The sequence below is a fragment of the Notolepis coatsorum genome (assembly GCF_963971535.1).
Source record: "Notolepis coatsorum genome assembly, chromosome: 2".
Classification (NCBI taxonomy): domain Eukaryota; kingdom Metazoa; phylum Chordata; class Actinopteri; order Aulopiformes; family Paralepididae; genus Notolepis; species Notolepis coatsorum.
This window is the reverse complement of record NC_140166.1, coordinates 102,011,164-102,033,155: the sequence shown is the minus strand read 5'-3', so window position 1 is coordinate 102,033,155 and position 21,992 is coordinate 102,011,164. Positions and strand designations below refer to the sequence as shown.

Here is a 21,992-nt window from a genome sequence, read left to right as displayed (position 1 = left end):
TTATTTTCAGAAAACAAGTAATCAGTTGAAATGTAATTGCAGGCTACAAGTGATTAATAATGCGACCTGTTCAGAGTTCTTTAATTGGCATGCAATTATCCTCAATGTTTTAGCGGTTAGCACACACGGTTAGCACACACACACACCGGAACACACACGCATGCATTGTCTTTATAGGATCGCCGATGCGATTCGTCTCTGCGCTTAACCCATCCCGTCGTCCTTCCCCCCAAGGACAACCGGGAGCAGGCAGGCGTCGGCGAGGGCCGCGCCCGGGGACCAATCCAAGTGCTCCTGCCCTTCTTCGTCAAGGACGCCACAGAGTTAGCGATCTGTTGTTGTGCATGTTTTTCCATTGGGTTTATCTTATCGGGGGGGAAACCCTTGCGAGCACGGGGGAGAACATGCAAACTCCACACAGAAAGGCCTCGGAGATGGCATCATGGAAACCTGGTCCCCAAGCTGGAATCGAACCCTGGACCTTCTTGCTGTGAGGCGACAGTGTTAACCACTACACCACCGTGCCGCGATTCAACATGTGTATTTTTTTTTTTTTTTTATTTATTTTTTATTAATAAAGTCTGTGCATGGCGGCTAAGTGGCACAGTGGGCAAGGCGCTCGCCACTAACGCAGGAGATGCTGGGTTCGAACCCAGCTCTCGGCGTTGCTTCCGGCTTGGCTGGTCGTTCATACTAATACAATTGGCAGTATTAGGGGGTGGGAAAGCCGGTGGGTGGGGATCGGACGTTGTGGACAGCGACTCCTACAGGTCGGTTGGTGAGCCTGTACAGCAGAATCAGGAAGCAACGGGGACACGTGATGCAAGGCTTGGTCCACATTGCAGCCGACCAGTGGGAGGCATGGTCTAACAACATTCGAGACAGGGGAGGGTAGAATTGGATAATACGACATTGGGATGGGAGAACAATTTAAAATGGGGAGAAAAAGTAGATACAAAAATAATAATAAAGTCTGTGCATTTGTTTTGAGACAAATTAAAGTATCTCACCCCATCTTCAAATTGTTTCACTTGTTTTCTGAATTTTGGTAAACAAAGGGCTTGGCAATTCTTTCAGGTAGATAACTCCAAAACGTTAATATGACAACACAGTAGCAAGCAACATTCAGTATTCAATATTCAAGACTGTGTCATTTGGGGATGCAATTCCTCATTTAACTCTAGACTCCTTGATATTCCATGTTTAATTTCATATGTATTGTGTTAACCTTTTGAGTAGCAGGGTACATACCTACACAATGACTAGCAGGGTACAGACCTACACAATGACTAGCAGGGTACAGACCTACACAATGACTAGCAGGGTACAGACTAGGGGTGGACGGTATAAACGGTATACGGTATGAACGGTATGAATTTGCGCTGCGGTATGGATTTTGACTGGACCTTGTGACCGGTATAGAGCTGCTAGTCACAGCAGTAGCACTGACGTTAACGTTACCTGACGATTAACTCGCTGTTTGCAGTGGTCGTTGCATAGTGTTTAATTGTACTGAGTTTTTATCAACTTGCTCACAGACCTTGCCATATAGTTTTGGCATTTCAATTTGGCTAAGGAGGCTGAGAGGAGACTTGCTTTAGCACAGCCACTAAGCTAACATTCTAACGTGACTCCGCGGCACCAGTTTCATTAGTGAGGAAGGGGGGGGGGGGTATATTGACAAGGCTTGACAACAGCCTAGGTTCAAAGATAACTTCACATTTATTTGGCTATTCATTCCTTTATATCGCTTTATCCATTGGGCTGCTCTCGTTTCCAGCTCTGTGTGTTGTTGACAAACCTGGTGTGACATCATCACCTACGGCATTAGGAAGCTCAAACCTCAAACCTATTACATCACGCTCTCTCTCTCTCTCTCTCTCTCTCTCTCTCTCTCTCTCTCTCTCTCTCTCTCTCTCTCTCTCTCTCTCTCTCTCTCTCTCTCTCTCTCTCTCTCTCTCTCTCTCTCTCTATCTCTCTCTCTCTCTCTCTCTCTCTCTCTCTCTCTACGTTGTCAAACATGTACACTAAAGTTAAGTTATGTTGGAGTTGTATTGTGTTTGAGTTGTTTGAGGGAAAGAAACCTCCTGTCCTGCTGTAGTTTTTATTTTCACTTTGTGCCGCTTGATTTGATTGTATTTCATGAAAAAAGTGTTTTTCAGAGATGGAAGTAACTTGAGAAAAGGTTTTGCATTTTTCTATTGCAGTTTTGCACAATAAATGTTCTTAAAATACCTCTGTACTATGTGAAATATGTCCTAGTAATACAAGAGTACAGCAATAGCTGCCATACCAGTGTTTTACCCCTTCAGAAGCATTTATATAGACATTTTAAGATAAATGAATATACCGTGATATATACCGTTATCGTCTATGCTTCAAATTATACTGTGATATACATTTTAGACCATACCGTCCAGCCCCAGACCTACACAACTGATAGAAGTCTATGCATTTATTGTACTATCCTTGACAATGATGTGTTCATGGATATTGTATAATGACTAAACTAAACTAACCCTGACAGGAGGTGATGGGGAACTCGTACGCGGGCCAGTTGAGGACCACCCGCTTCGAGGAGGTTCTCCACAACTCCATCGAGGCATCGCTGAGGTCCAACACTGTGGTGCAGAGACCCGTCTTCTCTCAGCTTTACCTGGAGTCGGATCCAGCGGCTACCCCTGACGGTAGGACATAGACCAAGGACAAAAAAAGTAGTTAGTTAGTTCAAATTTTTGGAACCCTAGAGCCCTATTTGTTTACAGAGTCAATGGGGTTAAGTTCCTGTCTACAAGCTGACTGAAGACACCTGAAATCTACTTTGTGTGGACTGTGGAGCAGGTTTTAGTTGTCTTTAGGCTTGTACACACAGGCTCGACTTTGCATTAGTTTGTGGCTAACTATCTGGAGCTAGTATGAGGAACAGTTTGGATTGTGCTGAGAACAACATTTAATTGGCAACATTTAATTAGTAAGGTAAGAAATAGGGGTAGAGTTCCAAAAATCACAACTATAAACAAATATATAAAACATTCAGAGAGATGCCTATACCTACTATGGAAATATGTTATTAGTATAGGGTTATATTTCGTTATTTCGTAAAGACAACTCACAAGAATTAACCTCAACTTTGGAACTGCTGTCTGACAGCTGTGCACTGTTCACTCACTGAACCACTGGAACATCTCACTTGATAATGCACCACATCCAATTCTACTTCTACAGTCCTGAATTATTTCATAAACCAGCACAAGTATTTGGATTTTACTTGTAAATAAAGTTTTAAAAATGTCTTGGTTTGGATTATCTCCTTCTCCGGAGAATGTGGGATGTAACTAAGAGTTTAGCTGGGATAAGAATGTTTCTAATGCATACTGTAGGTTTTTCACTTACAATGCGAGGCCGACTCGGGCAATGACATTGTACCAGTGCTATCGTGTACACTATTATATTGCCCACTCTTATGCACACAACATAAGACAGACAGACAAACACCAACATGGAAGCACTCATGCATAAGTATCTTTTTTTTTATATCTTTTTTTATAAATATGTTAATTGTTTTCTTTTTTTATATATACACAACAAGACATTGACACAGAGACAAACAGGCATACATACAGTATGACAAGAAAATGGCTCAATACAGCTTTACAAGTTATGTAATAATAAATATATAGCAGGAGTGACCTTTAACACTTTGGGTGCCGTTCACGTAGATCTACGTTTCTGTGGCCCGACGGTTGACTGCTGTTAACGTAGATCTACGTTTTTCTCATGGTATTTATTTTATTCGCTATTGCCATTCATAATTTAACGAGGCACCTTGTGCATACTGTTCTGAGTGTGTCTGAGATTGCAGACGGTCAATACTGTCGCCTACCGCCTTGTGGCAGCTACTGCACTCCATTCGAAACGATGTGGTTTGTTATCTGGGCCGAGCTGAGCCGTGTGGCCGGGGTTTAAATACTCCGGCGAGCCAAGCGGTCACCATCATACATCAATAAGGCTGCCCCCACCCTTCCTTCATATGCAATGCCGAATAACGTGGCACAGACTCCCGCGCCCAGTACTTCAAATGGCGATCAGATAATTGGATTACATCAGAGACAAGGTAAGAACACTATATATCAAATCTTGCGTTGATCTGATATTTCTTTCTCCCACGATCGAATCTGTGTGGAATGTGTTGTGCTGTGTACCGTTGGTGGCAGTGGGGGGGGGGGGGGGGGGGTAGGGGGGGGCGGTCTAAACCACATTTCATGGGTGCATGAGGAAGGATAACAACGATAATCTAGCGTTGATTTCAGGAAGATTCGATAATCAGGCGAAAAATTGGAACGTGATAACTGGATTCCACTAAAACGCTATTATCGCGTTTTTCCTGGGATTACTAAGAATCACCCAAACTATATTCATATTCAAAACGGTATAAAACGGAAATGTACGGATGAAAAAATTATCCGTTTTTTGCATGTTGACCAGAAGCAACTCACTGACAATCGACGGTGTTATTAGATCCATAGCTATAATATAAAATATAGGTTTAGCTCTACAAACAATGTGAGCGCTTACATGGGGTTAATGGGCGGCAAGGCCAGATGCACTTCCCGGAAGGGGCGTGGCACCCAATGTGTTAAGGGGTCAACTCCCGTCCAGTGACAGCATTGAGTAGAAAATATATAACAGAAAGACAGACAGACATACAGACAACAAGAACACGGCTCAGATACAGCTTTACAAGTTATATAATAAATATATAGCAAGAGTGATATTTAACTCATTGACTGCCAGCTATTAGACAGGGCTTGTCGTAGCAATGCCACGCTTTAAAATATAGGAGTGCATCACCTTGTTTGTAGAGCTATAACCATATTCTATATTATAGCTATGGATACAATGCTATGGCCCATTTGACATAAATCAAATCAAATTTATTTATTTGTAAGGCCCGACAACACACGTTAATGTCCCCATGGGCCGTACATGTCTTCTTTAAACAAGTCAAGAAGAAACATAACAATAAGTCAAGAACAGAACAAGAACACCATAAGGTCCAACAAATTTAAAATAAATGCAAATATATGAAAGAATGCAAGCACTCCCAGACATACCCCACGCGAAGGTAAGGAAAAACTCACTAAAACCTAACAATAGGGAAAAATGCTCCACAGGCAGTGTGGAGGAGAGAAACCTTAGAAGGGCCATTCAAGGGGGGATCTCCCTTCTTAGATGTCGGTGATAGTAGTGTTGCAGACTAACAGTTGGTAAGCATGCACTCAAGTGTGTAGTGAAACACAGATGAGTGCATGCAATAGCAACTGAACATTTTGAAAGATTAAAGATAGAGCTGATAGCGATAGCAACTGAACATTTTGAAAGATTAAAGATAGAGCTGATAGCGAATCTATTTGAGGCACAGGGGTGGTGCAAAGAGGGTCGCGTCCTCCCCGTCTTAATCACGGGACATTCAACACTCCGGTCATTGCTCCGAGACAGCCGGAGACAGGGAGATAGGGGGCGGCGCAGAGAGGGTCGCAACCTCCCCGACATCATCGCGGGACGTCCAGCACTCCAGTCACCACTACGAGGCCGCTGGAGAAAGGAGGGCACGCAGAGAGGGTCGCATTCCTCCCGGCCTTCATCACGGGACGTCCGACACTCCGGTCAGCACTCCAGGACAGCAACTCACAGGGAGACGGGACAGGCGTTAGACAGCTGGCGTGATTGTAGTGGGCGGACATAGCAATAGATACAAGTGGTAAGCATATATGTGAATAGAGTAGATATATGAAGTAAGCATATTATGTGAATAGAATAGAAGTACTTAACCCAGCAATGAAACCGCGTTGACAGGCCAGTTGACAAGACCACGGACAGACGACGGTAAGTAGCTGATCCATGGCCTCGGTGGTGCATGTAGAGCAGTCACTGCAATCTTGGCCAAGACCCCGAGGCATCCATCACCTTAGTCAGCACTAGGAGACAGGCACTCAGAGAGATGGGGGAGGGAGGGGGGGGGGGGGAGTTAGAGAGTTCCCATGTTTGTGGTGCTGCAAAAAAGCAGACATGGGGGAAAATAGACATCCTAACTAAACTAGACAGATTAATCTAAAGGTCAGTCCCCGACCAGGTGAGATCAGGGTAGGTTGAAGGAGAGAGAGAAAAGATGGGTCTTAAGCAGGGATTTAAAAGCTTTGACAGAGCAGGCGCCCCTGATGACGGCAGGTAATTTGTTCCACAGGTAGGGAGCGCGGTAGACAAAGGCTCTGTGGCCGGCGGATTTCTTTTTAACCCTAGGAATCGATAGAAGCCCCGCATTTTTTTAGCGCAGAGCACGAGCGGGCGAGTATCGGGAGATGAGATCGGATAGATAGAGCGGTGCAAGCCCATTAAAAAAATTTTAGGTGAGGAGTAGCACTTTAAAGTCAGATCGGGCTTGAATAGGAAGCCAGTGTAGGGCGGACAAAACTGGTGTGATGTGATCAAATTTTCTAGTTCTAGTTAGTATCCGTGCAGCCGCATTTTGCACGAGTTGAAGATTTTTGATGCTTGAATTAGGTAGGCCTGAAAAAAGTGCATTACAGTAGTCCAAACGTGATGAGACAAAAGCATGAATCAGGGTTTCAGCATCAGCCAGAGTTAAAATGGGGCGAATTTTTGCGATATTACGAAGATGGAAGAATGCAATTTTGGTGAAATGTTTTATATGTGCATTAAATGAGAGGGAGGAATAAAAAATTACTCAGAGGTTTTTTATGGTGGAGCTCTGGGATACATGACAAGTATCAAAGTTGAGGGAGATGTCCTGACATCACCTATCTATCGTTCAATATGTGAAAAATAATACATTTTTCCATCCATACGTTCCCGTGTTATACCGTGGTGAATATAAGTATGGTGGTGTGGGGTAATTCCCGAAAGGCTGGGTAATAGCTTTATACGTCAATTCTACTATAAACGTTGCCGTTTCTTGCCTGTACACGCTACTATTCCCAAATCAGATCTATATCATAGGTATTATGTTTCATCATGAATGGCATATGCCGTCACCAACGGCATACGTTGTGGAGTAACGTTACACACACATGGTGCGATCAGGGTGATTGATATCATATAGCCCTTACCTTCACTAGGATGTACCCCAAAAAGAATATTCCAATTATCTGATCACGAGTCCCAGTATTGGTGTCGATCGTGTCGCCAACATAATCCACCACACATCATGCATCAGGAGCATTTGACGCTTCTCAATCCGATCGTTATAACCGCTCCATTTGCCTGACAAAAAAAAGTGATCCCGGTGACATTTGACCGTTGCACAGGCCAAGATACAAGGTTACAAAGGGTGCTCGATACCGCCGTCTAGCTGGATGCGGCCGGTATTGCACTTTGGCTATCTCAGACTCATTCCCTATGGTAACACCAAGGTCCCTGGATGAATAATGAATACAAATATAGAATAAAAGAATAAAAGACCAAAACGCATGTCGAGTTAACCCGACTTATCTCGGGTTTGCAATTAACACATTGTCCGCCATGGGTTATATCCATCAATATAGCCAGTCTGCCAGCACTATAACCCTATGGAGATGTTTACTTTCTTTGCAGGGCTATAATTTTTTTATTTTTTTTATTATCTTTCCCCCCCCCCCCCCTTTTTTTTAGATTTTTTTGATGATTTCGGCGCAATAAACGCCGAAATCATATCGATTATTGCGTTATGGAGGCAATCCATATGCACGCCAGTGTTTGTCTGGACTCACGTAACAAGATATTACTGCCGGAGGAATTTCCTCGACGCACAGATCACAACTTCCGGTTTTGAGAGTGTAACTCGCCCGACCATCCACCAGGCGGCGGTATTGAGGTGTTCAGCGCAGTAGCGTCTGAAACGCGGACATTGCAAGAGAGCAAGGCTAGTGTGCCTATTCTGCGACCCAAAACAAGTCCCTGCTGTTTTATTCCGCAACGGGTCAAATGCATCTAACAGTGTGTCTGTGTGTGTCTGTGTGCGTTTGGAAAGACCAGATGAAGTATAGTATATTTATAGTAAATGCGGATGGACAGATAATGTTGATATTTAAACATAAAAAAATACAATACATATTAAATGTATTCATGATCATCATGCAACATAAAACAATTGCAGGAAGGGTTTGGGAGAGGAAGGGGTTTTAGGTTGCGTGTTTTGAGTTCCAAAAAAAATTACTTAAAGTTTAAAGCTCAATATATCAAAACGTGGCACTTTACAGTGAACAGGAGGTGTATTTGTATAAAAATAAAAATAGATTCATTTAAATGTCTGGAAGAGCTCAAAAATAAAAATGTCAAATGATATTTCCGTTGCCTTTTTTGAGTTGATCTAAATGTTACTGATTGTGTTAAATGGGCATATAATATTGTCTCATATCGATCGCAGGCACCTGAATCGAATCGTATCGTGGCAGACTTGGTGATATCGGCAAATATTGTATCGTTGTCCAAAGAATCTATATTGTATCGTATCGTGATGAAACTGCTGGTGATTCCCACCCCTAGTGGAAACCCACCAAGTACAGTGGCGGACAGCGCAGGTCCAATATGGGATAAATATGGATCAAAGATCTCATAGAAAGTGAAGTATCTTTTCTGAAATAAACAAGGTTCACCACTTAGCTTCCGTCAGTGTCAAATGTGCTGATGAAGAGTCTGCACCTGAAATGTTTGGGAGTTGAAGACGTTAATCCCTTGGTTATTTGTGCATCTGTGTGTGTGTGTGTGTGTGTGTGTGTGTGTGTGTGTGTGTGTGTGTGTGTGTGTGTGTGTGTGTGTGTGTGTGTGTGTGTGTGTGTGTGTGTGTGTGTGTGTGTGTGTGTGTGTGTGTGTGTGTGTGTGTGTGTGTGTGTGTGTGTGTGTGCGTGCGTGCGTGCGTGCGTGCGTGCGTGCGTGTGTGTGTTTCACCAACAGGTCGTGTAGAAAATGAGGATGAGGAAGATGAAGATGGTTCAGAGTCAAACAGCCCCCCAGTACCCTACCAGATGAAGGCCCCGCCTGAAGGATGCTGTACTACCGATGGTACACACACACAGATCTTAATTTTTACTTTGTTGTTAAAACATATATATAAATTACTCAGTATTACGATCAATATTTGCGATCGCAAACTGCCTGACTCTTCTTCCCGTATGCAAAACCTTGATTTATTTTACTATAAGGCTGAAACTCTGCAATATCTGTGGCAGCTTGTAAATTTCACTAATCCCTGCAATAGTTCATCATAAAATGGTAAATATTTAGTTTCTCATTGGCCACTTAACACATTGGGCGCCAGCCATTAGCCTTATCCTTGTAGCTCACGCGCCAGGTTTCCATAGCACATTTTCACTGTGCATCACTATGTTTGGAGAGCTATATCTATATTCTATCTTATAGCTATGGAGACAATACTATGGTCATTTGACAGTGACTTTCTTCCGTCGACCATGCAAAAAAGAGATAATTCTTTCATGTATACGTTCGCGCGTTATCCCATGGTGAATATTGTATAGTTTAGGAGTGATCCATAGGGATGGGTACCTTTCACATTTGAACCGATACGGTACCGGTACCTGTGAATCGATACCGGTACCCAACGGTACCTTTTTCCGGTACTTTAGTAAAAAAAAAAAAAAAAAAAAAGCCTGTTTTTTGGGTTTCAAACTTCGTCAGGGTTTTTCCGAACGAACATTCAAACCTTTGTTTTTAAGCAAAAAAGTAAAAAAAAATTTTTTGTTTATTATACTTTTTTTTTGTATCCTCAAACTAAATCCTCAATTTGAATAAAGTGATTACTCTGATTAAATTAGTATTTTTTTTATTAAATCAACTTTCCAGACCCAGCCCAGGGAGAAGCCCCAGCCCAACTAAACAATTAAATCAACTTTCTTTAATAAATATAACTCATCAGTTTCTTTTAATACTATAATATTAGTGTAGCCTAATCTTTATCTACAACTGTGAAGAAAACCCCCATTGGTTTAAACAGAATTAATAGAAAAAAATATAAAAAAAAAATATATATCTTTTTTTTTATTAAAAATAAAAAAATGTAATCTTGATTTAGAATTCGAATGCCAACGTAACAAACGAAGGTTCGAACGTTTGGGCTCAGCCCTAATGGCCAGTAACGGCATTTGTTTTGAACACCACACACGCTGATCAGCTGGATCAATATGAAAACATTGTACGATCAAGCTGGAATTGACGTCAGATAGTCCTTACCTTTGATTGGCGGTATTCCAAAAAGAATATTCCAATTGTCTGATCGCGATTTCCAGTATTGGTGTCCATTGTGTCCTCGACATAATCCGGCACACACATGCATGGAGGGTCATTGGACGCGTTTCAATGTGATCGGGTGAACCACTAGACTCGCCTGACCCAAAATATGGCGCCCGGAGGGATTTAAGTGTAACACCCGGTGTGAAGGAGGGTTTCAAAGGGTGGGCGATACTGCCACCTAGCAGGATGCGGCCGGTATTGCACTCTGGCCATCTCAGAATGATTCCCTATGGTAACCCCGAGGTCCGTGTGCCTGAAATGAATAAAAATATCAAATAAAAGAAATAACGACCAAAACCCGAGATATATCGGGTCTGGCGCCCAACACATGGCGAGTTAACCCGGGATATCTCGGGTCTGGCGCCGAATGTTACCTCGCAACATCGTAGTAACAAGCGACCATCTAGATTTGACAGTGACCTTTCAATAAAAAAAAATGTCATGGACTTGCAATTATCCCAATTTGCCACAATAAAACAAAGAAAATGTTGCAATTTGCCATTTTGATAAAAGCTGCAGCAAAATCAACGACTTTGGGTTGCATTTATCACAAAATCATTCAGTGAAATCCAATTACTAATCCTGCGTTAGTAATACAGTGGTGGCAGTGGTAGAAGTCATACACATGCATATTGCAATACAAACGTCTTTCTTTTAATCGCTTGCCATCATTTCATGCACATTCTCATGGCAGGGAGGAGAACAAATAAGAATTAGAAACTAGCTGGTTAACATCAGCTATTTTAATTTGAATTTATTCAGACATCAGCTATGAAAATGTGTTATTCGGATAGGGTTTCAAACTGGCTGTGGAGCAAGACACCTCAGTCGATTTGACCTCAACTGTGGAGCTGCTGTCTGACAGCTATGCTCACTGCTTATTTGTGGAATAATGGCTCTGAGCAGCAACCTGTGTAGTATCGCCATCTTGCGTTCAAAATGTGTAGAATATTGTATCTATCTCAATGGCCAATGATGGAAATTCATTCAAATAAAGTACTTGTCATTGACCGTTTTGAAAAATATTTGAGAATTCAGGGCATTGGCCTGCCTTGGTCAGCCTATGTGAAGTTTCATCCAAATCGAATCAGAACTGTAGACGTTTTGACTGGTGCAGACAGACATTTGCAACACATTCATACCTCATTTGCACCCTACCCCAAGTTTTGTACCTCTGCATTCTACCTCACTGTTACTCATTTTACTATTGTATATTGTATATTATGTATATTGACTTTACCTACTTTTTTTTTTTTTATACTTACTTTCTTTTTACTGTATGTAGCACACTCAGGGGCTCATACAGAAACAAGCATTTCATTATAAAGTATTCTGTATTTTGTTCTGACAAATAATAAACAAACTTGAACTTGAAACTTGAACCTGAACAAAAGTAATCGCAATACTCCCTCCAGCGATTTGCGCTGCCCAGGTGTGATTTCTATTGGGGAGCTTCAGCGTAGGAAAGATGTGCTCTTGCATGCAGTAAATGCAGTAAAACGTGAGACTACATGTGTAGACAGTGTGTGATGGTGTCGTGTCAGGTTTCTGCCAGGCGGGGAGGGACCTGCGTCTGTGTGCCTTGGGGTCGGAGCCCCTGGATGTCCCTCCTGGGTTCCTGCTGGTCGGAGCCAAGTCCCCCTCCCTCCCCGACACCCTGCTGGTGTGCGCTGTGGACCGCCGCTTCCTGCCGGACGAGCGAGGACGCAACGCACTGCTGGGTGAGACAGGAGACACAGACACACACTGCATGCAGCACACACACACACACACACACACACACACACACACACACACACACACACACACACACACACACACACACACACACACATGCAGCACACACACACACACACACACACACACACACACATGCACACGCACACACACAAACAAACAGACCAATAACCATCTCAGACCAACCCATAACCCTAACTGAATCATTCAAGTTCCTCGGCACCCACATCAGCAATAAACTAGAAATCCGACCGGAGACTTTTGATCGACCCACAGGCCAAGATATAATATTTCAAAGGGTGCTCGATACTGCCACCTGGGTGGATGCAGCCGGTATTGCACCTAGGCATTCTCAGGATGATTCCCCATGTTAACCCAGATGTCCGTGTGCCTGTAATGAATGGAAATATCGAATAAAAGAAATAACGATGAAAACCCGACTATACTCGGGTTTGGCGCCCAAGCGTCGGCGAGTTAACCAGACTATCATCGGGTCTGGCGTGGAATGAGTTAACATGCACAGACACAGCACACACACTTGAAGGGGAAGTGGAACTACATCCAATTTAAGAATCCATGTTTTTCCACAACAAATTATCAGAGCGACAATCAGTCAACAAGTTTAGATATTTTCTTCTCTATAGAGTCACGTCACAGGCTTTTCCAGGAGAGCGAACATCGCTAGTTGCCTGGCAGGCAGAGGAATCTGGCACACGTGCGTTGTCCATTAGCCCATTAGAGGAGGACACGCCTCCCCCCTTTTCTTTATTTCTTTCTCTCTATTTCTTTCTTCCTTTGTCTTGCTTTCTATCTCTCTCTGGGCTTTCTTTCAGTAAAAATCACAATACTTTTTTTATACTCAATCAACTGAATCAAAACTGATACTTAACTTAATCAACCCCCCCCCCCGCCCCCAATTCCTTATTCAGACACACATACACTGTTAACACATTGTGACCGTGTGTGTGTGTGTGTGTGTGTGTGTGTGTGTGTGTGTGTGTGTGTGTGTGTGTGTGTGTGTGTGTGTGTGTGTGTGTGTGTGTGTGTGTGCGTACTGTATGTATGTGTGTGTATATCTCTCTCTTGTCTCTGCAGGCTTCTCAGGGAACTGTATGGGCTGTGGAGAGAAGGGCTTCCGCTACTTCACAGAGTTCTCCAACCACATCAACCTGAAGCTCAGCACACAACCCAAGAAACAGAAGCACTTGAAGTATCACCTCAGTAGAAGCAGCCAGGGCACGCTGGTCAGAGGAGCAGCCATATGTTGGAAGGCACACGGTGAGAGATATTCATCAAATATTCATAGACATCTTAAAGGTTTTGGGAAATTAGCGTACTGAAATTAGCTATCTGGCTGCATGTTAGCACAATGAATGGAAGCGGACAGTGCCAGTTAGCCTTTGGGAGAGGGGTTAGTTAGACAATACCTAGGCTAACCGGCACTGTCCGCTTCCATTCATTTTGAAAACAACAAAAAATGCGATGCACCGGTTGCTTTGTTTTTCTATAGCGAACATTAACCCTTTCACTACCACACTACCAAATTGTTAACCCTTTCACTGTGGCAATACAGCATGTTAACCCTTTCACTGCCACACGACAAAGCGTTAACCGTATGTAGTGTGGTAGTGAAAGGGTTAACATTCTGTAGTGTGGTAGTGAAAGGGTTAATGGTGTTTTCCTTTCCTGTTTACTAGTAACTTTGTCCTTTATACTGCATTTGGGGTGAGAGTTCAAGTGACGTTTTACAGGAGAACTATGGGGCGAATTCACAAAGAATGGATTGCGCGGTACTAATTGCACCCTTAACTGTGCGGGTTTAGCGTGCGGTATCTGCTCCGTCTTTGCACGCTATTCACTAAGGACATTGCGCGGATGAGATACTAGCGCGAACATGCCCATATGTGTGCAGTTTGCTTTCTATGCAATTCGCATAGAAAGGGGAACATGTTCCGCCCATATTACCTCATTTAAATATGCGCTAATTTCACCGGAAGCAATGCTCATGTAACGCAGTTACCACTTCATTTCACCCATTGTGCCTCCTCTGTGAATAGCAAACTGTGTTTCAGAGCATTTTGTGCCGGCTTAGCATCGGAAAAAGACGCGCAAAAGCCGCGCAAAAACCCTTTGTGAATTCGCCCCTATGTTTCAAGTTTCTTTAATAGTTGTCATACAGAAGTACAGAATACTTTCATACAAAATGCTTCTTACTGTTACGCTCCAGAGACTGTGCTAGACAAGATAGTATCAAATAACATAGTATAGCATGTAATTTTAGAAGAAGAAAATGAGGTGACAGTGTTCGGTATAGACATATGTACAATGTTCTGAGTTACCATATAATATACAATACTATGCAGTGTACTAATGTACAGTACTATATAGTGCAAAGCAGAAATGGGATGAGGTACAATTTAGGTACAATTTACAGTAAGGTGTACGAGTTGTAGTGCAATCCTTCATCAATAAATATAAAGTGTGGGGAGTGGGTGCTACAGTGTGTTTGTTTAAAGTGGGTGTGTGCTATAAAGTGTGTGGAGTGGGTGCTACAGTGTGTTTGTTTAAAGTGAGTGTGTGCGTGTGGATGTGTGTGCTATGTGCGTTTGGTGGTTGTTGTTGTGTAGTGTTCATTCATTGTTCGTTTAGCAGCCTGATGGCCTGGGGATAGAAGCTTCTTCTGAGTCTTTCTGTGCTCGCCTTGAGACTCCGGTATCGCTTGCCTGACCGCAGCAGTTCAAAGAGGCAGTTGTTCGGGTGACTGGAGTCTTTAATGATTCTCTTCGCCTTGCCCTTGCAACACTTGTTGTAAATGTTCTGGAGGGTGGGGAGCCCCCCTCCAATTGTGCGTTCGGCTGAACGTGTCACTCTTTGTAGTCTGCTTCGGTCTTGTGCAGTGCTATTCCCAAACCAGGAGGTGATGTTGCCGGTCAAGATGCTCTCTATTGTACATGAGTAGAAGTTCTTAAGGATCTTCTGACTGACTTGGAACTTCCTTAGGCGCCTGAGGAAGTAGAGGCGTTGTCGTGCCTTCTTCACAACACTGTCAATGTGTGTGGTCCATGTCAAATCCTCGGATATGTAGGCTCCGAGGTACTTAAAGCTGTTGACTCTCTCAACCGGTGCCCCGTCGATGCTGAGGGGGCTGTAGTCCTTGACCCCCGACCTCCTGAAGTCCACAATCATCTCCTTTGTTTTGCTGACGTTCAGGGAGAGGCTGTTTTCCTGGCACCATCCCGCCAGGACCTTGACCTCTTCCAGGTAGGCCCTCTCGTCGTTGGCAGAGATCAGGCCCACCACCACTGTGTCGTCAGCAAATTTGATGATTGTATTGCTACTCCGCTGAGCCACACAGTCGTGTGTGTACAGGGAGTGTTTTGCTAACTAGCCTAATTCTAAGAGCCACATTGCTAACACTAAATGACCGGATGTTGCAATTTCGTTACACCCCCCACTATGAGAATGCACTGGAGCTGGTGACGTTGGGTGACCTAAGCTGTAATGCTAAACTAGTTTATGCTAGCAATTTCTCGCTTTGAAATTCTAAACCCCCTGCCTTAGCAGATAGAGAAATCTGAAGATGTTGTTCAAAGTAAAGAGCCTTTATGAACCACAGACCAAGCTCGTTTAATAACACATACATTTTCCTATGCCGAAAGAGCTGCCCGCCCTTATTTGGGCAAAATAATTACAACATGCGTGAGAGGTCTAGGCTGCGGTTACACTAGGGCCATTTCATTTTCGTTTCATTTCGCTTTTCAGAACGCTGCGTATTGGCAGGCAAGTAAGAGTTAAGTTAGACGTCGTTTTTGTACAATGCCAAAGCAGTAGGTGGCGATGTAGTTCATACATGAAGGCCATTTTCAACCAATCAGAAAGGTTGAACGTGCCAATACACTTCCTGCTAAAAATCTCAAAGCCACCATCTTTATACCTCGCATGAGCCATTTAGCTACATAGCATTTATTTTTCAGCAAGAAATAAAGTGCAATAAACAAAAACTGATACATTCACTGTGTGTTCTGCCTCATTTGTTGATGATTTGTTGATGAAACAAAACTAATATCAACACAATTGACCGCCAAGAGCGGAGTTTAGTCTCACAAAAATATCCCCGATTTTGTTAGCTTACGTGCTAACGTGATTGGGATATGCCATTATAACAGTATAGCATTGTGGCTAGCAGCTACATAGTGCTAGCATAGTGCTAGCAGAATGAATGGATGTAAACGTTATTTAACAGATTACAGAATGGGTACAATACAATACGGCTCAACACAAACAACTGTTAAGGGAATGCAGACTGTTGTAGCTTGGACTGGGCTCATTATAACAATAACTTGACAACATGTTGGTAGCCACAGCTACTTGGGACGGCTCTGCTGTAAACACTGGAAATAACTATCGCCGATTTTGTTAGCTTACGTGCTAACGTGATTGGGATATGCCATTATAACAGTATAGCATTGTGGCTAGCAGCTACATAGTGCTAGCATAGTGCTAGCAGAATGAATGGATGTAAACGTTATTTAACAGATTACAGAATGGGTACAATACAATACGGCTCAATACAAACAATTGTTAAGGGAATGCAGACTGTTGTAGCTTGGACTGGGCTCCTTATAACAATAACTTGACAACACGTTGGTAGCCACAGCTACTTGGGACAGCTCTGCTGTAAACACTGGAAATAACCGTGCGGGTCTCTACTGCGCATGGGCATTGGGCAGAACGGCTCCGTATCCGGCTCCCACAAATTACATGGCACCATTGTCGGCGAGTTTCCAAAACGAAAACACCTTTTCAGCGTTCCCGCTAGGGAAACGCGTTTTCCTGCCAAAACTGCTTTCTTTTTAACTTGGACATGCAAAACGTAATCATCCAGCAACAAAACGTTGCTGTTTTAGCCCAGTGTAACCATGGCCCTAGTCAACAGACCTGCTATGGGCTTTGTTGTTAAAAGACAGGCAGAGTTCCCGCCCCACCAGTTAACTGAAAAATTAGACACCTCTAGAAGAGAACGAGAGGAGAATCATCCATATTTTGATATGCTGTATTGTAGGGGTGGGTGGAAAAAACGTATACAGCAATATATTGTGATATTTTTCATGCCAATATATCGATACAGTGACATGTCTATACTTTTTTAAAAAACTATCCCATTTCACTGCAATAAAAATGATTGGAATGAGGTGAACAGACTGAAAACGTTATCTTATTAGATAGAATAGATGATGTATATTTTTATTGCAGATGTTAACAAAGTTTTCCATTGGGGACATAATTTTTCGTTGATAAAAAGGTAATATATTGCAATATTTCACAATATATCGTAATATTGTGATAGTATTGTGATAATATCGCATCGTGTTCAGTCCAATGTGGGTCTTCTTTGACCTGATCTCCCCAAGGATGAGCCTTCATAATGGCTTTGTTCTGTTGTAGTTCTAAATGTCATGCTAACATGATGGTGTATATTCTTCTCTGTGTGTGTGTGTGTGGGTTGCAGACAGCAAAGTGAGACAGACTGGCTCCAGTCTTTCAGAAGGTCAGGGGTCATCAGAGGAGCACCTGCCTAACCCTGCACTCACTGCTCACCCCGCACATCTACCTGGCTACACTGGTAACACACACACATGCACGCATGCACGCACACACACACACACACACACACACACACACACACACACACACACACACAAACACACACACACACACACACACACACACACACACACAATCAGCTCTTAAATTAGCATGTCCTAAAGAGTGAAAAATGTATGCAGTAATTCCAATGCTAGGCCTATTGAAATTCATCACTTAATTCTCTCTCTCTCTCTCTCTCTCTCTTTCTCTCTCTCTCTCTCGCTCTCTCTCTCTCTCTCTCTCTCTCTCTCTCTCTCTCTCTCTCTCTCTCTCTCTCTCTCTCTCTCTCTCTCTCTCTGCAGCAGGACCTCATATTGATGGTGGCCCTCACATGGCCGATGTGACCCCCACCCTGACCAATGGCGGCCATGTTGGCCCTTCCCTCGCTCTGCCCCCTGTCAACCACACTGGCCCTGTGAGACCCAGTGCTATAGGTATGTGGCCCTGTTCACACCTGGCATTAAAATGCATCTTGTGTGATCTGATCACAAGTGGAAAGCTCTAAGTACAGGTGTGAATGCTCCCAAGATGCATTGAGATCCGATCACTCAGACCATATTCGTAGGTGGTCTGAGTCGCATATGGCCACATTCTTTTAGCAGTGTGTACATGAATGAGTCCTGGGCCACATTTAGGATTTAGGATTTAGGATTAGCCGATCATCTACTCTTCCTGAGGTCCACACAAAACATAAAAACATGACTACAAATATGATACTTACAGACAAAACAACCACATTAGTGTAGTATTAACCCTTTGGTTGCCGTTCACGAGAATTCTCGTTTCTGTGGTCCAACGGTTGAGTGCCGAAAAACGGAGATTCTCGTTTCTGGGTCGTTATTTCTTTTATTCGCTATTGCCATTCATAATCCATCGAGGCACCTTGTGCAGGCTGTCCTGAATGGGTCTGAGATCGCAAACGTCCAATACGTTACGTCCAATTGCGGCCGCTATTGCACTCCATTTGAAACGATGTGGCTTGTTATCTGGGCCGAGCTGCGGCGTGGGGGCGGGGTCTAAACACTCGGGCAAGATAAGCGGTTACCACAGTTGCTTCGACGAGGGCCCCCCCCCGTTCATGTTCAATGCTGGATTACGTTGGAAACATGATCGCGATCAGTACTTGGAATGGCGATCAGATAATTGGATTATTCTTTTTGCAGTACATCATAGACAAGGTTGCAATCAAAGCACGGAGGGGCGGCTTTCCCCCCCCCCCCCCTTTCATGCATCCATGATGAAACATAATACCGATAATCTAGCGTTGATCTCAGATTGATTATTGATCCAGGCGAGGAATGGCACAATTTATAGTGAAATGCAGTAAAGCACTGTTTGGCTGCGTTTCCTGGGATTACACAGAATCGCTCTGGAACTGTGCTCGTATTCACCATGGTATAAAACGGAAATGTATGGATGAAATCTGTTTTTTGCATGTTGACCGGAAGAAACTCACTGACAATCGACTGTGTTATTAGATCCATGGCTATAATATTTAATATAGTTTTAGCACTGCAAACACCGGCATTTATCCCCATTGAACAAAGCGCTGGCACTCACGGCCCACAGCGCCCTCTGGTGAACGGCACTGGATGTGTTAATAGATGCATAAGCACTTAATATATACACAATGTGAAATATTATGTAGTGTAGTGTTAGAGCTGAGTGTAAGTTGATTATACAAACAATTGGGAATTTTCAGCACATTAATGTTTCTTACAAAAACAAGGAGTGATGCTGCCAGCCTCAACTCAACTTTCAACCAGGAGAGATTGACATGCATGATGTTTACATTAGACCTTAGTGTGCATCGAAGGGCAAGACAAGCTGCTTTGTTCTGAGCCAGCTGAAGTTTTTCTAGACCTTTCTTTGTAGCACCTGACCATATTATTGGGCAATAGTCTAGATGTGATAAAACTATTGTCTGCAGGACCTGTTTGGTTAAGTGAGGTGTTAGAAAGGCAGAGCACCTCTTTATAACATATATATTCCTTCCCATCTTTACAACAAGATAATATATGCCTTGTCCATGACAGTTTACAATCAAGAAGCTTTATTTCCTCTACTTGCTCAACAGCTACATCAAATTCAGTTGAGGTCTAGAGCTCAAGGAGTGATTTGTACCAAATACAATGCTATTAGTCTTTGCTATGTTTAAGACTAGTGTACTGTCTGCAACTCTTTGTTGAGGGTTGCAGTTAACTGACGAACTGACGTTAACTGGCAATGAACATGTATATTGTTCATCATCATACATGGACAAAATTCTTTTTTTAAGCAAGTGGAATATCATTAGTAAAAACAGAAAGAAGTAAAGAGCCAAGTGAACTTCCTTATGGAATACCATACACTACATTTCTAGCTTCCATTAAAGAACCCTCTTTGTTTTCTATTGAATAGATTGTTTTTTTTATTTGAAATCTTTATTTCGAACATGTAAATAAAACAAAATAAAACAAAAACAAATCATTAATCTCTAGCAATGACATTTTTTAATGCATTTTAAAAAGAACATCAATTTACTTAATTTACATGTTCAAAAAGGAGTAGGAAGAAGTATACACTTATTTAATCCTACCCCTTTTCCACTACTCAAAATTAATGTAATTCGTTACTGATTTAAATCCTTACAAAACAAATATATGTAAAACATAACAAATTAAAAATATATATATATGTAGAACATGAAGAAAATAAAATTAAAATGTAAACACCCGTGAATGTCAAATCCCTTCCTCATCCCTGTACCTCGTGAAATTTCTTTATAACTCTGTTCTCAATTGTATTATATTTAGGGATGCACCGAAAATTCGGCCACCGAAGATTATCGGCCAAAAATTGTTAAAAAGGCTCTTTTGGCTTTCGGCTGAAAGGGTTTTAGCACCGAAAATATATCACTGAATGTCAAAGAACAGGGTTACGTAACATTCGTAACCTAAAGTGTTGTTGTGATGCCGTAATCAAAACGTGCAACGTGTAACGTGAGCAGCTTGGCAGCTCTTCCTGCGTTCTGCAGCCTGTGATAACTAACTCCTCTTGGGAGTCGTGCTGTTTCTATGTAAACTCCGCGACCACGAGCAACGCATCCAATAAATGCGTCTTTAAAGGGGAACTATCTTATAAATGACCTTTTCCAGTGTTTAGGGTCATTTTCTAGCTATGTGGACTTATAGTAATAGGATCTATGTCTCTAATTCTCGATTTGGCGCATTCTTCCAATTGAGTCATCTGAAAATTTGCGTATTCGGGAAGTCAGATGGTGCGCATTTGCATAATAACACCCGCCCCCCTCTAGCTGCCAGCCGAGCGAGAGAACTGTAAACACTGCGTGTCTCCCTCTCCTTCTCCCGTTCGAGGAAGTCCAACACCGCGCTGCGTGTTTACACAGTTTTTTTTTTTTTTCTCTCTCTCTCTCTCTCTCTCTCTCTCTCTCTCTGGGAGACACGCTGTTTTTTTTCTCACTCTCTCTCTGGGAGACACACTGTTTTTTTTCTCTCTCTCTCTCTCTCTCTCTCTCTCTGGGAGACACGCTGTTTTTTTTTCTCTCTCTCTCTCTCTCTCTGGGAGACACGCTGTTTTTTTTCTCTCTCTCTCTCTCTCTGGGAGACACGCTGTTTTTTTTCTCTCTCTCTCTCTCTGGGAGACACGCTGTTTTTTTTCTCTCTCTCTCTCTCTGGGAGACACGCTGTTTTTTTCTCTCTCTCTCTCTCTGGGAGACACGCTGTTTTTTTTCTCTCTCTCTCTCTCTGGGAGACACGCTGTTTTTTTTCTCTCTCTCTCTCTCTGGGAGACACGCTGTTTTTCTCTCTCTCTCTCTCTCTCTCTCTCTCTCTCTCTCTCTCTCACTCACTCACTCACTCACTCACTCACTCATTCACTCACTCACTCACTCACTCACTCACTCACTCACTCACTCACTCACTCACTCACTCACTCACTCACTCACTCACTCACTCACTCACTCACTCTGTGGACTGACTGTCACTCAAAGTGCTTATGGGCGGAGCCAGGCCATAACAGCCTGAAATCCGGAGGCTGAAAAATGATGGTTTTGAGTACTTGATTAGAAATATAAACCAATGCACCAAAAAAACGTACAGATGTCTTCAATAGACTCACAGGAATTGTGTAAAGTTGCCCAAATAGTGCTAGGAATAGTAAAATAGTTCCCCTTTAACATGCTTTATATCCTCGCTATTACTATATACTACTACTATACTTTTTTTTTTTTTATAAACAAATTTAGCTTCAAATTTAGCTTCTCTCTGGTACTATAAGAGAAGATAAATATAACAATTTTAAAACCC

General features: G+C 42.7%; 1 protein-coding gene across 1 annotated transcript in view; it reads left to right on the top strand.

Moving 5' to 3' along the window:
• Nucleotides 1-2,533: 2,533 nt before the first annotated feature.
• The window catches only part of greb1 (growth regulating estrogen receptor binding 1), a gene marked incomplete at both ends in the record, with an annotated part of 95,252 nt that continues 75,793 nt past the window's right edge, over nucleotides 2,534-21,992 (top strand). Inside the window, 4 exons of the mRNA XM_084308262.1 lie at nucleotides 2,534-2,687; nucleotides 8,959-9,057; nucleotides 11,847-12,023; nucleotides 13,135-13,317. Coding sequence (XP_084164388.1) covers nucleotides 2,534-2,687; nucleotides 8,959-9,057; nucleotides 11,847-12,023; nucleotides 13,135-13,317 — 613 coding nt within the window. The remainder of the gene's footprint in view (nucleotides 2,688-8,958; nucleotides 9,058-11,846; nucleotides 12,024-13,134; nucleotides 13,318-21,992) is intronic.